Consider the following 16,122-nt stretch of genomic DNA (forward strand, 5'->3'; position numbering starts at 1 on the left):
CGACAATGCACTATACACCACGAAAAGTCAGATCCCCCCCCCCCCCCCTATTCTCCCCAAAAATCTCTGCCTATATGTATACGGTGTATCAATAATCCCCGACATTGCACTGCAAGTAAATCTGCTAGTAACTGACACTGGACATCAGCCAGCTATCAATGCCTGGGCTTGTCATGTGATATTTTCTTGCACCAGTCCACAATTGCTATGGGTGCAGGGCTGCTCTAGCATCATTATCTGTCTGTAAGACGATCAGCGGAGTGGCAGGTATTAACGGCCCGAGGGGCGGTTCTGGCCCAGACGTAAATAACCAGGTGTATCGTACAGGCAGAGACTGGGTCCTGTAAGCGTACATCCTATGTGTATGTAACTTCTCTCTATTTTATATGTTATATTTCAGATACGGTTTCCAATTCACCTAATATCCAGGTGATGTTGCATGCTAAGAAATGCAAGCTTTATTAATTAATCATCCATAGGTTATCACATACCGGTATAAAATATATAATTTACAAGAAGATGTTATGGACAAACGAACCGATCCCCCCTCCTCTCCCAAAAAAATAATTTACAATAAAAAGGACAGAAATATAAAATATATTTATAAATTTAAAAAATAAATAAATAAAAAAACATACATGCAGCCAGAAACAGAGTTCATAATAGCGGTAGCTTCTCTGGACTATGTCGTTGCACGCACTGCTAGTTGATGCTAATCTAAGTAGTAGCTAGTTGTACCGTAGCTTATACACGACATTTGCTTTTGCTGTAATTTTCAGAAATCTATTGATTTGGAGTTTAGTATTTTATAGCAAACATTGTTACACTGACCTGTTTAAACTAGTATTGTGTTCATAGATGCTGTTCTTGTAGTCTGCTTCCCTGACCCTACTTCAGATGAAACGGAGCACCCGTTCATGCAAGCAAAAAGTCTGGTTTTTTTCATTGATGGTCAGCTGACCATCGTTGGAAATTGATACAAAATTTATTTTTTTCATGAAAATGCCACCACACCAGGTGCCATGATTTCACAGGATGCTTGAGACTATTATTCACTGACAGTCAAGTGAGGTATTTCATGATAATTTGGTAGCTTTTGTTTTTTGATGTTTGCAAGTGTTGTATATTACCTTAAATCACCTTGTGTCCACCCCCACATTCCATTGGATAATAAAAATTTCAACCCATGCTTCATTCAATGCATGGAACTCTCTCTTATTTACACTGATGAAGGTTGGCGAACTGCCATAAAAAAACAAAACTGTCCACATTTTACAATCTGGTTGTAATTCACCCGAGTGTGAGGAATTTTTGGCCAGGATTCATACAAAATGGATTTTAACATCTGAGGTTTTAATAATGCACTGAAGTTAAATCTAACAAGCTTGAAATAATTTATGTCAACAAAATCTGCTAAAAGGTTACTTTAGTTGGCAATTCTTGTAAAGGCTTTATCTTCAATTTTGACAGTTCCGAAGATTATGCCATAGAGCAACTGACATCTGCCTATCAAGACACTTTACAAAAACCAGCCGAAACAGGCGATTAATCAGTCGACCGACGCCTGCCAAATTAATACGGAAGGAAAAATAAACATGTCGAGCACAATCCAATTTAAAAGCCTGCTTTCAATAATCCTTCCCAGTACATGGTGGACATCAAAAATTAATCTGGACTCAAGGCAATATATATAACCACGGTACCCGCATGTATTTTTTTTTTTTTTTTAATCTGGGCAAGGTTCGCTTCACAATTCCGCATCGAGGGGAAAAAGTGGTTTATTTTTGGCTGTCCAGACAGAAAACTCGAGGAAGCAAGCGCATTGCATTCAAAGTCTGCAAATTGTTCTGAGGCCGAGACTAGACCAGAAGGGTCCTTGGGGTACAAAATATGTTGTCAATAAAGCTTCATGTTCTGCTATGTGTTGTGAGTGTTGGTATGACACTTCGATTGACAATCAGTCAGTTTAGTCCGGTTTTCTGTGAAAATAACCCACTTTAAACATTGCACCATCACTGTGCACACGTTCTAATCAACTGTATTTATTTTTTTATGTGGCATGAGGGTTCTTACGTTATGTGTATTACAGAAACCGGATGCTGTAGCACTGCTTACTTAGTGAGGCGGACATGTAAATGTGCACGTATGCATTCTCGTTAATTTAATATAATGTATAATGTTTTAAACATTCAGTGTGCCCATTCCTCTACCATCCAATAGATGCTCTTGTACTTCCCCTGTCTTCTGAGACCAAACTAGTGATTGACTTGTGATTGACTAGTTTGTAAATGACTTAATTTGTGATTGACTAGTGATAAACTTGTAATTACGCGATTGACTGGTGATTGACTCGGGATTGACCCGTGATTGACCCGTGATTGACTCGTGATTGACTCGTAATTGACTCGTGATTGACCCGTGATTGACTCGTGATTGAACTGTGATTGACTCGTGATTGACTCGCGATTGACTCGCGATTGACTCGCGATTGACTCGTGATTGACCTGTGATTGACTCGTGATTGACTCGTGATTGGCAGGTGATTGACTCGTGATTGACTCGTGATTGACTCGTGATTGGCAGGTGATTAAATCATGATTGACTTGTGATTCCCTTGTGGTGGAGTTTTGATTAACTTGTGATTGGCTCGTGATTATCGATTGACTCCTTAAAACGTCTTTCATGAATGATCTTTTTGCACTACACATAACATAAATTTGTAAGTTACGTACAATGTCACATCATTTCTCAACAACCAATATGAAGAGAGACTGGTGCCACTACTGCCACTGGTGCATGCATAAAGTCAGTAGCACGCTCCATCTAGCCCATTTCCTACGAGATAATCTCATATCTAACCTGCACATCAATAATGCGAAATGGCCATTACAGCGCGCACACCCTACCTCTCAAATGTATTCATGTGTACTGACTTGTAAGTAGTAAGTACCATAGGAAAAATCAGCCTTCCAACAAGTTATCCACAGACATTTTAAGTTGAAAGCTTGCATATTTGTAAAGGAGTGTTGCCAATCTCTATAGACATAACCCAATTTCCAGAAGAAAAAAAACTGTGCACACAATGCATGTTAAGTGTACAAATTTTTTAAGCGTGAGGGTTTATAAAACTTCAAGTAAAAAGGATAAAGCTCTGAAAATTCTGTGGATTGCAGAAATGTGACTGCATAATCTCACAAGGTGAAACGATCCCCGGCTTATTATTTCTTCTGAAAACCCTTTAGGCAAACATAACAATATTATTGTCAGACCTTGAGATTAGCTTTAACACAAGTCCGCTAATCCCCGCCCCCAACACTGGTGAGCTAATTGAGGACTTCAACAGCAGGATTAGCCCCACAAATTTGACCCTGATTACTCTCCCAAGTAAGCCTTCCGCCTTCCAAATTAATTTTTCTCTGGGCTCTGAAAAATTATCTGTCTCAAGGGCTTTCAATTTTGGGGAAGAAAGAAAACAGGGTCTCTTGGAAGAAGATTGCATTTGCACCGTTGGTTGCCCTCTGGGGAAACAGGTGGGCAGACCTGTCCCTCCCCCTCCCCCCCCCCCCCCCCCACATCCCCCTGAGTGAGGATTATGTATTAAAAGGGAATGGTGTGGTTCACAAATTTTGTTGCATTTACACAGAAACTGAATGGGTGTAGATCAGAAGTTAGTTGTCAGACTGTGCAGGATTTTATAGTAAAAGAATGTCTTGAAAGAATACTTGTCTAGAACTTCTACTCACTTGCAAAGTTTGATTGCTTATATTTGCTTTTAACCAGTTCACGCCGGGATTATTTTGACAAGAACGGAACCAGATGCTCAAGCATGGCGGGTTGAAGCCATCACCCTTGGGCAGCACACTCATATTTTCGGGCTCGCTTGCTGCAAGCGGGTCACTGACAGATATTTCCACCCTCGTTCACTGCGTGTTTATCCATCATCCTTTCCGAATACCGCAAAACCTTTGCGTGTATACACGTCATCCGGCGTGAACTGGTTAAGAGGGTACAAGTACGGGTAGGCATTACATTCACTGTTTGGACTCCTGAACAAAAGAGGTCCACATAAACCAGGTAGAGGACACAGTGTTTCCCCATTTCTGGAAAACAGGTTTAAAGGCATTTTGGGGTTAGGTTTATCTGTGGCAAAATGAAGAGAAACACTAAAGAGGATCATAGAAAAAAAAATTGGGTTGAAAGAGTTTTCACAGTTTGAGAAAAATGAGTTTTTTTCACTAGCTCTTCTTAACTACTGGTACACGAAACCAAGGGAATGTCCACACTTGGTATGTAATGCAGCCAAGATACATTACATACATTGTATGTACTGTGCAATAAAAGCACTATCATCATCATCATCATTGGGCGGCCGCAACCCAGATGGATGCAACCAAACTCTTCCAGACTCTCTTGTCCGCCATGGCTGTACTAGTGATGTCATCAACACGCTAGCTCACATCATTGCATAGAGTGTCAACAAAGTTGAGGGGTCTCCTCCCTCTGTTAGGGCAAGGCAATCTCCAGCAGATGAGGTCAGAGACAACTTGCTCTTTGGCTCTATAGCAGTGGCCAGTATAAGCTCAAGTAAAGCAAAGTGGTTGAGATAGGTGGGTGCATCCACAAAGCGTTCAGTACATGTAAATGTACACCATGTACTGTGCAAATGTACAGTATGTCAACCCCCCCCCCCAAAAAAAAATGCCCAACAAATCTTGTGTGTCCTCAGATGTCAAAGTTAACAAACACTTTTTGTTTATAAATCTACGCAAAACATAACAGACACAAGAACAAGCCCTCTCTGGAAAAAATCAGCGTGACATCAAATTTCGTTTCTTGTTTTTGGTACACCTGATGACAAAAAAACCCTCAAACTAATCAGTGCGGCTAATCAAATTGCATGAGCTTCAGCAAACAATTAACACACCAACGAAAAGGGGCAGTACCTGCCAGCAGATTAATTAAGCGATCCAGGGATCGGTTATTAAACACACGCATCCCTGGACGAACCTCATTGGCTAATGGGAGTCAAGCGTGCTGTAAACAGATTACTGGCAGACTGCAATCCAGGATGTAGGGGATACAAGGGATGTGGGGGGAAGCCCCTGCACTACTATCGGCCCCCTAAAAAAAATCCCTGCTCAGTCTCCGACAAATGAACTTTTGGTCAAATTCACAAGCTCGTGATGAGCAGGGTGGTTTCCCGACGGGACTTGTTGTTTTGTTTCTCTAAATGTCACGGCAAATGTTAACGAGCTCGTTTCGGTTCGACAGCACGTGTAAGTCTGTTTACACCATTTCTTCTCCCTTTTTAGTTAACTCATTTCTCAGTGGATACACTCAAAGCGGCTCTGATAATGTGCCAACTTCGAAGTCACGGAACACACGTTATTATTCACGAACACGGTGACCAGCAAGATCAAGTCTCTTGTTCATGCATCTTTTTACATTTGCGGTTGAGTAACTTGACTTGAGCAGGGTTCGAACCTGCAACCTTAGAAAATCCCACACATGTCATGCCTTGCCGAGGAGAGCCAGTACAGTGCTCTTGAGGTTGCAGGTTCAAATCCAACACCGGTCGTTCGCTCTTCCCTAAATAAAGTTGACAATGTCAGTTTCTGCTTGGAGTGCCGTGGCCCATGGGTTTTACTGTTTGACTCGTGTGCCGTGGTACGTGGGTTCAAACCCTAACAGGGCACATGGTGCTTGTGTTCTTGGGCAAGACATTTTACTACGATTGCCTCTCTCCATCCAGGAGTACACTGTATAAATGGGTACCTGTGAAGGTAGAGACCAGATTGCGCTGATCTCGAGCTACTGAAAAAAATGTGTCCCGTGGCCTGTTGAACAGGGGTACCGGGGTAGTTATTGTGAAGTGCTTTGAGACAAAATAAAATTATGTTGATATTTTTTTTTTCAAAACCCTGACACTGGGCACACAACATACATTGTTTAATGTTCCCAATGTGAGGATAGTTTTTTGAAAAATGCGTTGCCATGCAAGAACTTTTGTATAGGGAGCTGTAACAAAATTTGTTATTAGGTCAAATGGTTCTGCCCTCAATACAAGCAGGGCTGATGACATTCCAGTGTGATGTACTTGGGTTTGACGGGTCGGAACGGTGATGTCATACCAATCGCCTTGCCACCTTCGGCGATGGCACAATTTTTTTCATTAAGTATAGAAAAATTGTTACAAACTTGCCAGCAGGTGGAAGTCCTTCGTAGGTGGGAAAGGAGGAATTTAATTGGATCTCTATTTTTATCGCCTATATGTGACTTTTAGTCTTGGCATGTGAGGCATATTTTGCTTTACACAAAATTTACACAAAAAGCTCCAAGACTAGAAAGGTTTTCGAAATGACATGCACAATATTACTTGATAAACAACCGTGGCACATTTGGCCTGAATTTCCATTTTAGAGGAAAAGAAATAACTACTCAAAATAAAATGACTTAAACACACAATTTAAATGACAAAAACTTGCGCGATCAACGTCTGAGACCATAATTAACAGTTTAAATGTTTCTGATACTTTACAACACCATATGATGTTGTAAGTTAATTGCAAGTTTGAAAGAGTCTAGTGAAGAGAAACTTTGCTTGGCAAAATATGTGCTGAGCAAAAGTCAGCAGGGAACCAGTCAAAAGCAACAAACACCATTTGACTTTGGCTGGTAACCTCATTGTACAAAGCAACTTCAGCGGATTTTCGGCATTTAGTGAATATCTGTGCTCTGCAGAATATGAAACTGTCCTTGTCACACTACAAACATTGTGATTTCTACCAAACGACAACAAACCTTGATCACACCATGGAAGCAGTACCTCAACAATGACAACCTGACTCCTCCCATTACATTTTGCCCATCTTCTCATCAATTTTAATGTCATAAGAACAAGTGAAGTCAAGTCAAAACATTTTGTTTTCAATATGAATTACCAACAGAAAAAGTGCTGGCTGCACGAAAAGCCGTTCCGGCTCCAGCACAAGACCGGAATGTTGACAGAATTGAAAATTAATAGACTGAGCAAACTGTGGCATGTGATCACGTCAATTTGTAGCACTAGGCAACAGTTATCGAGGGATGGAATTTAGGATATGATTCCAGTTTAAGACGCTAAGTAAGCAGTGCGATGGAATATAAGTCAATGCAATTAGGGTGAGAGTCAACGGAAAAATTGTCCTTTAATTATAATAGTTGTCCCAAATTTACATGCACATTAAGAAGCCATAAATAATTATACTGACAAACCCACATACTTGACAGTGTTAGACATTCATTGAACAATTCATGTCTCTGTTCTACATTGCATCTATTTGGACATACTTTTGAAACAGCTGTACAATAGGCCTATTTTGTTCAGAAAATTGTAGTAAATTTTGTTTTTATACAACAAACAGTACAGAGCGATATGTCAATGCCTACTTTATTTTCAGGTCACAATATAATACGAGGAATAAGTGGAGCCTGAAAGCATGCTGAAAGCACTACCTCAAACAATGGCACCTCACACGCGCACAAAACCTTGCTAAGTGATATTGAGTCAAATGAACGCAAACTCGCTCAATGTCTGACCGACATTAAAAAAACACACACACACACACAAAATATATGCATGGACCCTAGGGCAACATCAAGCATCGATTGCAGTTTAGAAGGGGCAGTCAGCGGCTCATTCAAACCGCCTTGAAAATCTTTTGGCGTTTGAGCTTGCAAATGGATCCTGAAAACCCGCAACAAGGGCGGTGCAACTCTATGCCGTAAAATCAATGCGACTCGGAGCTGAAGTTAAGCAGAGAAGAACGATACCAATATCGTGGGAGTGGGACAGACTGAAAGTGAAATGTAACCCAATAGGGCATATGGCAGGCCCATTTCTTTTCATCTTCAACGCTTTAAAAGAAAACCACGTTTGACATTTGGGGGAGTTTCAGAAACAGCACTGATCAAAATATCATCTGAATGGCATCCTCTGTCATCAGGATTGCTCAGTTGGCAATGATTACAAAAAATCCAAACGAAGGTACACGTGCGTAATCACCCTGACTTGCCGTCATGCTTTTATCGAACAACCCATCTCTCAAGTAAAAGTTCAGTCATGGAACGTGAAGTGCATGAAAGATAATCAAAGTTGGTCACAAGGAAAATTGAAGTATTCTTTTCTCATTAATGAGAAATTTGCACTTAACTTTTTAGGGTTGTTTCCTTTTTTTGTTGAAAGCAATTCTAGAAATCACTCGGCTACTACTTTAAGATAATCATGCACCATATTTTAGTCACCAACTTTGCAGATTGTATTACACTGATTGCCTCAAGCCACACTCTCTTGCTCAGGAGTATAGTGCTCCTCAGTCGCCAAAAAAAGCTAATTGCAAAAGCATTTGACTCACAAATTTCACAATTTAATTTCCCATGAATACCATTTAGAGTAAGTTCAAATTTAAAGTTCAACAGCCTAGGGCGTACAAGTACAGCACATGTATGTGACATGTACATCGACACGTATGCCAGGCAATGCTTACTAGAATTAACATGTAACTTTGCCTTTGAATCATTTGGAATTATGGAACTCATCACGACCTCCAAAGGTTAAAGGTCAAGCTCTTCAATCAATGGCAGACAACTCTGTGCACAAAGGTTGCAGCAATCTTTGATTAAATTCAGATAAATATAGACATCTCTGCTGGTAAACTCATTAATCATGGCACACTGTCCTCATAGCAAAAAAAAAAAAACGAGCTCCCCCATAAAATGTCTTCGAGATTGGTTTATTCAGTCTGTAATGTTCAGAACGGTACAAAGATAAATTTTCTTTTAATCAGCAAACAGGTTGCCAAGTGGACTTATCAAAATGTAAAATTTAAGTTTGTCTTGTATTTAATATTCACTTAGTTGAATTTTACCAAACCAGTGTAGCACATTCCTGAATATCTAGATGTAAAAGCCCAACTAATGACTAGAAATTTAAAAAATAGCTTAAATGCTGAGCACTCCATTTGTATTTTGCACTTAAGCTGCATCATGTAAATGAACGTTCTAATGTTTTGTAGTACATGTATATACGCCATCCCATAAAACATTTTCTTAATGTGACTAAACGTCCATGCTCATAAATTTATTGCTTATGATACAGTCTACTGACCGTCATGTAAGACACGACATTTTCCAAACGTACACGCTCCGGTGAATCATGTATTCAATTACTGGGAATTGCGCAGCCAGCCATGCGTTAAATGTACCACGCATCTGACTCAATAGCACATAATCTGCGCATCTTGCATCCAGAAAAAAAAATCACACAAAACAACTATCTTCCAGAACAGAACACAAACGACAACCCAAAAATACTTGCTTATAAATCACAAAAGATTCAAAATGTCATTTCTTCAGATAAGGCCAAAAAAAAAAAGTCTCCGGTTTCTGGTATGGAGCTTGCCCAAAAAGTGGTGCGGCGACGAGGCTTTTTTTTTTTTTTTACCTGATTTTTTTGCTTCAAATGTCGGCTGATGACTGCAAATGGTGCCCGACTAATCTTAGTGCAAATATATGGGAGTCCAGAGAGGCCACATAAAGCTTATTCTCTACCATAACCCAATCTAAAAACACGTTAAAATTGTGCAGCAGCAGGATTCCAGTCAAACGAGTGAGTTTGGCGGTTTTGAGACATCATCTTTCATTGAAAAAAAAACTTTTTCATTTTGCCGACGCGCATGGCTACGGCGACGCGCGCGCATACCAGAAACCGGAGACTTTTTTGGGGGCCTAACAGTGTACAGTATGTACGTGGAACTCAATTATTTTGTTATCAAATCTACATTGCTAACAACTCAAACCTACAGATGCTTTCATAACTGCTGACAAAAAATCTTTAAATTAGTAATGAAGACTATTTTTGGTAAACTTAAATGCATGGACTTATATAAGGTTTGTTCAGATTTATTTTGCTCCAACACTGGCATGTGCTCCTAAATTAATCTGCATCAAACCTGGTCTTTCATCACCTGATGATAACCTTGTGTAATGGAAAGTCTTTTAACTTAGTTCTATTCTCAACATCTTGTTTTGGAACCTGAAACGTTCGTTTATGATGCCTTACCAATATAATTAAATGAAATGCAAGTATGGATCTACTGGCATTTCCATTCTTGTTTCATAGTCTGCCCATTAGAACAATCAATGAATAGATCATCCTCTTCCACTGCATACAAACAACTTGTGCATTTTTAATATTGCAAATCACTGATTTTTCTGTACACGATTAACGATACCGGAGTTCAAATCAAACACGTCATTAAATGTAAATATATCATCTGATGATTCACAAGGGCATTTCTTTTGATTTGTTTCCTCTGTATGTGATGTAATTTCCTGTTCCTTTTCTGCATCCCCATCAAAAAAGCAAATTAGTCGTTGCTTAATTGGAAACGGTACAACCCCCAAAGGGCTTCCAGCTAGTTTAATAATAGCCATATTTCTCAGAAAATCAACTCTCATTCATAACAGGCTGCCCGATACATGGATACTGGCCTAGGTCAATCTGGCCAACTCCTTCACAATAAGCCCCGAAATAGCAGCCAAATCAATCAAGCAGACTGAAAGAAACAGAAACTGGAGACGCAGTGTTTACGCACAAGTCATCCCCCAAGACACTGATGACAGTACAGGCATAGAGCTAGGGTACAAGGCATCCTGATGGGCTGTGGGACATTGGGGCCTGGGCAAGATTAAAAATTGTTCGGTGGGCCACGAGTTTGTCAAAATCGGTCAGACGGGCAAGTCCTAATGATTACATTTCTTCTGAAACTACAGTATCTATGGTATTATCTACGGCCAAAAAGAAACAGAAAGGAAGAGGAACACACGTAGGTTGGGCCACTCTTCATTTGTACAGCAAAAATGAAAATTTGTACAATTTACAGATTGTTACACCTGTGTGTTTTGTAGAAAAAGGTTCAGAGATCTATACAACTACAAGTATACACAATAGGCCTACATTAAAAGACATACATTGGAGGCTACTCAGACATAAAACTGTGGGTGGCCAAAAATGACCGAACATAAGTGTGCCCTGTTGATACAATGTAAGGTATCGTTTGGTCCAAGAATCCTATGCAGGGGATAATCCTGCCATTAGTATACATCACACAGGACTGCTAACACATTGTACACGTATGTCCAAGCATGTGCAAAGGAAACAGTGCATTACCTACTACTGGTTGGAATATGGTTACAAATGCCTGCAGGAGCAATGTGCAAACTGATCCGCACAGATACCGGGGTAATTCTAAATCCTGAACCCACTATTTGTACCTAGTTTCCTACAGGTACTCAACATTTACAACAGTACATCACACATGGCCTGCAGGAAGAGAGTTTTACATCGAAAGACATCCTTCAAAGTTATAGACTAATCCGGCGACAAATATTTTATGAGGTGGCACGGCACCAGGTTCGCGCGAGTCACACTCAGGTAGTGCGCACGCACTTCGGGCTCCTTCGACCAACCGAGTTACCAAAATGCGCGAGCGCCTTGACTTTAAGAACGCGTGCAGCATGCGTGTGACATTACCACTGCAGTAACGGCTTCTAATTCCGGTTGCAGGATTCCGCTATATACCTAGGATTCCATGCTTACAAAAACAAATTATTCATTACATTATTTATTTATTAGTTAATATTTTGGCAGCTTCCCCACCCCTTTTGTTCAAGGAAAAATCATAATTTTCATTTGAATAACATAAAACTTGTCTCTTCAACGCATACATGTACATTTGCACATTAATAGTGGGTCTCTATAAAAAAAAAACGCACAGATTGCAATGTAAACCTGGTGAGATTATTGTATCAGGTCTGTCATAATAAATTAAACATTGAGATGCATCAGTTTTCACACAGGTCCATTAAGCGAGGGAATGCCATGTGGCATGTGTTGAAGCAAAATTGCCTGTGGCAAGTGACATACCCAGCATTTATTAACGGGGTCACTCAAGTCACTCAACCCATTTCTTTTAATTAATGGCTTGAAAAAAATTCCATTTGGGACAAAAATAACAAACTGGGGAAGAGGTGCTGTGCAACAAAATAAAAATCCAACACGCTATTAAAAAATGTATGTTTCCAGGACATGCACAATGGCAGATATTACTCCATCAGAAAGTACAATATAAATGGGGCAATATTTTCAAGCAACGTAAGTCTCTGGAACTCTTGAAACAGTGAAACACAAAGGATTTTACTAAAATGTAGACACACAATCTACAGGAGTAGAGAAACAATAGTTAAATATTCCATCTGATCAAGTTTTTAAGAATCAACTTACCTGCTGTTTAAGCTTCCTCCTTGTGGTAGGCGATAACTCCACAGACTTGTCCTTGTTTGAGCGGGGAAGTGTAGATGATCCAATCTTTGCACTCAATATCCGGTTTGATTTTGAAATTGTAGGTGAGACCAGTGCATCAGTCACTCTAGAGGTGTGGGGTTCAGCTGCCAGATTTGGGGTGGACTCAGACATGTGTGCTTGCATAACTGGCCTGAGTGAGTGTCCTGGTTGAGGAGGGGGGATGATGGCTTTCTTCCGCATGGGGAACTTCCTCTCCTGAGGCTGGTGCTGGTTGGGTCCCATGCTCTGCGACCTGGTTATGGTGACCACAGGTTTACACAGAGAAGGCACGGTGGTATCGTCCACAGGACTCAAGGTGGTGGCTGGCTCACTGGCCGACCTCATGTGCTTATCCTGCTGGATCAGCGACTGCTCAGAGCTGCTTCCCTGATGCAGCAGAGTCCCAGAGGTACTCTCAGGCAACTCCTCATAGCCACTACCACCCCGGCTCCGTTTCCTCTGGATCTGGGGGGAGTGTGGACTATCTAGAGCCAACTGGAGGTTCACACGCTCCTTTCCTCCAGGTGCCAAGAGGTTCTCCGACTTTGCACGCATGTCATCCGGCTCTTCTCCCATGTGCAATTTATCTATCTCCTCCTGTCTGTCAGAAACTGTTGGACTGCTTGTGCACACCTGGATGCCTTGCGTGTACTGATCCAGTTCATTTTGGGATTTGTCTCCATTTGGCCAAGTCCTGGATTTCACTTTGGATTTTAGTTTTCCATTTCGTTCCTGTGAGTCAAGGTTCGATGAGTTGATTAATCCATCTGGGTGATGGGTAACCTCGTGCAGCACATTGATAAACTGTTGCTCTGCTGTTGTATCACTGATAGAAGTAGCCATGCTCGAGATGGACTGACTACTCTCTGTGCTGGCCACAGTAGCTCCTAGAGTGCCGGCAGGAGGTATCTGTCCATGCACTCCCTGTATCTGCAATGCTTCAAAGAACTGAGAGTCAACAGAACTCTTCTCAATATCTTCAGAAAAGCTTCCCCGTTTCCGGTCCTGCGTGGGATCGCTGCGAGAGCGTCCATTTTCACCATTGCTCCCACCACTGCCTTCAGTAACAGACTGCCCGAGGGCACTGAACTTCTTTCGTCTTTCCTTCTTACGAGTGCTTGCCAACAGCAATTCATCAGACGTTTCTTCAACCATCGTATCCATAACTGGTGAGGAAACAGGTGTATTTTCACTTTGCCTTTTCACATTCAGTGGTCTCAGAGGAGCTTTCAAGTTAAACTTATCCATAGGGGACAATGAGGATGCCTGTGTACCATCACTGACTTCTTTATTCCTTGCTAAGAGGACTTCAGGCAGCTCTGGTATGACCATCCTGTTTTTTCGTCTTGGTCTCGGCAAAGACTGAGTTGCTGTTGGCCAGTCAAAGTCCCGTACACACCCCTCGTCTTCTCCCGGCTCTGACGCTGGAGACATTGGGCGAGTGTAATCCCCTTGTGGAATGTCCGTGTATTCCTGCTTGCGATTGCGCATTTTGTTCGTCAATTTTTGCAATGTTCTGACAGGCGACGTTGGAGCACTCATGCTAGAAAGGCCTTTGTCAGATGCCACCTTCTTAAGAGTGGCAGGTCGTGACTGTGATTTCAAGTTCTCAACACTTCCGATCTTTAAACTATTAAAATCCATGCGTAGTGTCAATTTGGTTCCACCAGACTCTGACAGCTGGGGTGAGGAAGGATCAGAGGCAGAGGTCGGAGAATCCTGATTTCTGGCCATTGTGCGACGGACATTATCCACTTTCAGTGGATTACTTTGGCCCGGTCCATGAGTTCCACTCCAATCTCTGTATCGTGATGTTGCAGTGTTATTTTGAGTACTCAAAACAAATGCTGATACAAGTCTGGCCCTATTTTCTGCAACACTTGATCCCTCACTTTGATCAACTGTGCCAATACTTGACACGCTCGACCGACGACTAGAATATGGTGAACTCACAGGACTCTGCAGCTCATCAAAAGAAGTGAGATTTTTCTTGGTGGTCTTGGTCAGTCGCTTGACTGCCAGCGGTTTGAAAATTTGCCTGGTTTGACCAGGAGATGTGATTCCAGACTCTGAGTATGCTGAACTGCTGACTGAATCTGGCGATTGGGGGCTAGTTATAGGTGGTGATGTGTTGACTTTAGAGTGCACATTACCTTGACTGTAGCCCCTCTCTGTGGGGCTTTGTTCATGCTGCATAAATGCACCAACCCTCCTCGCAACAGCCCTCCTTTCTTGAATGCTCGCCGGCGACTGTCCCCGATGCACAGTCCTGCTTTCCACTGATGAAATGCCCCTCGAATCACGGCCAGCAGAAGCCGAGGTTGCGGTGCCGAACAGACCCGTCTGCACTGTTGTTGTTGTTACAGGACTTGATGCACGATGTCTGTACGATGTGTCCTTGTTCTCCTGCCGAGACAAATCCCCGGCTAAAATCCTATTACTGTATTTAGATCCGCCGCCGGCTGCTTGGGTCTGGCGGCTGTTACCACCGATGATATTCCAAGCATGTTCCTTGTCCTTTCCGTGTTCCACTGGCACGTTGGACTGCTTATTGGATAATGCTAATGATGGCTCTGCTGCACCGTACGACGATTCAATTGCCGGCTGGCGATCTTGGTTCCTACTCACATGGTCATGACTAGTGTTGCTGCTGCGGTGATGTCCCCGTGCACCACGATGCAAATCCTCGGCAGTAGTCGAGCCGCAACTACTTCCCGTGCGTGTATTGCCCACAGCACGAGGAGAACTAGGTCTGGTGCCCAAGTCCTTATTAAATTGCCGGTGATGGCTGCTGCTGAAGCTGCTTTCGCGATCACTGCCCGGGTTAATATGGCCTCGATCACCGTCCGAAGTCTCCGTGAGTTGGGCGATTTTCAGCTGAACGCTGTCCCTGGTGCCGGCGCGAAATCCCCCCTTGCCTCTAGCTGTCGCAGACGAATGTGCCATGCTGAACGCGGACCGTGGCTGTCATGGCAAGATAAAGTGTTTACTCGGGCTGGCTGACGTCTTTTTAAAAAACACACCAAGATTGATGCAAGATAGCCCCGTACCCTGCTGAGGATTTAGAGGATCTTACAAAGTAAATCCCCCTCGCATTGTCGTCTTTAGTGGAAGTTTGTCATAGCGTTGATGAAGTTGAAAGTCGAGTGGTCGACCCTATCATGTGTAACGCTTGTCACTTGGCTGGGTTAGTTTCCACCACATAATCATATCCATTGTATGCTTGCATGGGGCGAAAAGAACATTTCACAAAGTTTACAAAGTAGAGAAAAGGAAATGTGTCTCAAAGGAAACAAATAAATCCGGCATCACAAAATCGGGCGAGCGTTACAGAATCACCCAAGTTGAAATAATACTAGTATTAATATAACAGTACAGCTCCACACGTTTTCCAAAGTAAAGTTCCGAATCACTGCCCACGTCGGTGTAGAGTGCTTTTATGTGTACCCCCGACACAGGTACAATAACAAAGTGAGCGATCGAAGTGCACCCATCCAGCTTGCGTGTGTTCTATCACACTCCCCATTGTCACGCACGTTTTGCTGTACAGATAAATGCTCCTCCTATATTGTGTTAACAAAAGCGGCGCACGTGTTTGTTCGGTAACAGCACAACCAAGTTTACGTCGCGACTTAGGAAAAAGATTACCACACTCCCCTTTGACCCGCCAAAAAGAAACTCATCACCAAAACATCACATGCAGCCAGGCTGAAGTATCCAGAGAGTGGAGTCCATAAGGA

General features: G+C 42.2%; 1 protein-coding gene across 1 annotated transcript; it reads right to left on the minus strand.

Moving 5' to 3' along the window:
* Positions 1-11,886: 11,886 nt before the first annotated feature.
* On the minus strand, positions 11,887-15,907 carry LOC119728620. The gene has a single exon (XM_038200924.1). The coding sequence runs from the start codon at positions 15,326-15,328 to the stop codon at positions 12,314-12,316; it is 3,015 nt and encodes a 1,004-aa protein (XP_038056852.1). The 5' UTR covers positions 15,329-15,907; the 3' UTR covers positions 11,887-12,313.
* Positions 15,908-16,122: the final 215 nt, after the last annotated feature.

This window comes from Patiria miniata, unplaced genomic scaffold, assembly GCF_015706575.1.
Source record: "Patiria miniata isolate m_02_andy unplaced genomic scaffold, ASM1570657v1 HiC_scaffold_20, whole genome shotgun sequence".
NCBI classification, from domain to species: domain Eukaryota; kingdom Metazoa; phylum Echinodermata; class Asteroidea; order Valvatida; family Asterinidae; genus Patiria; species Patiria miniata.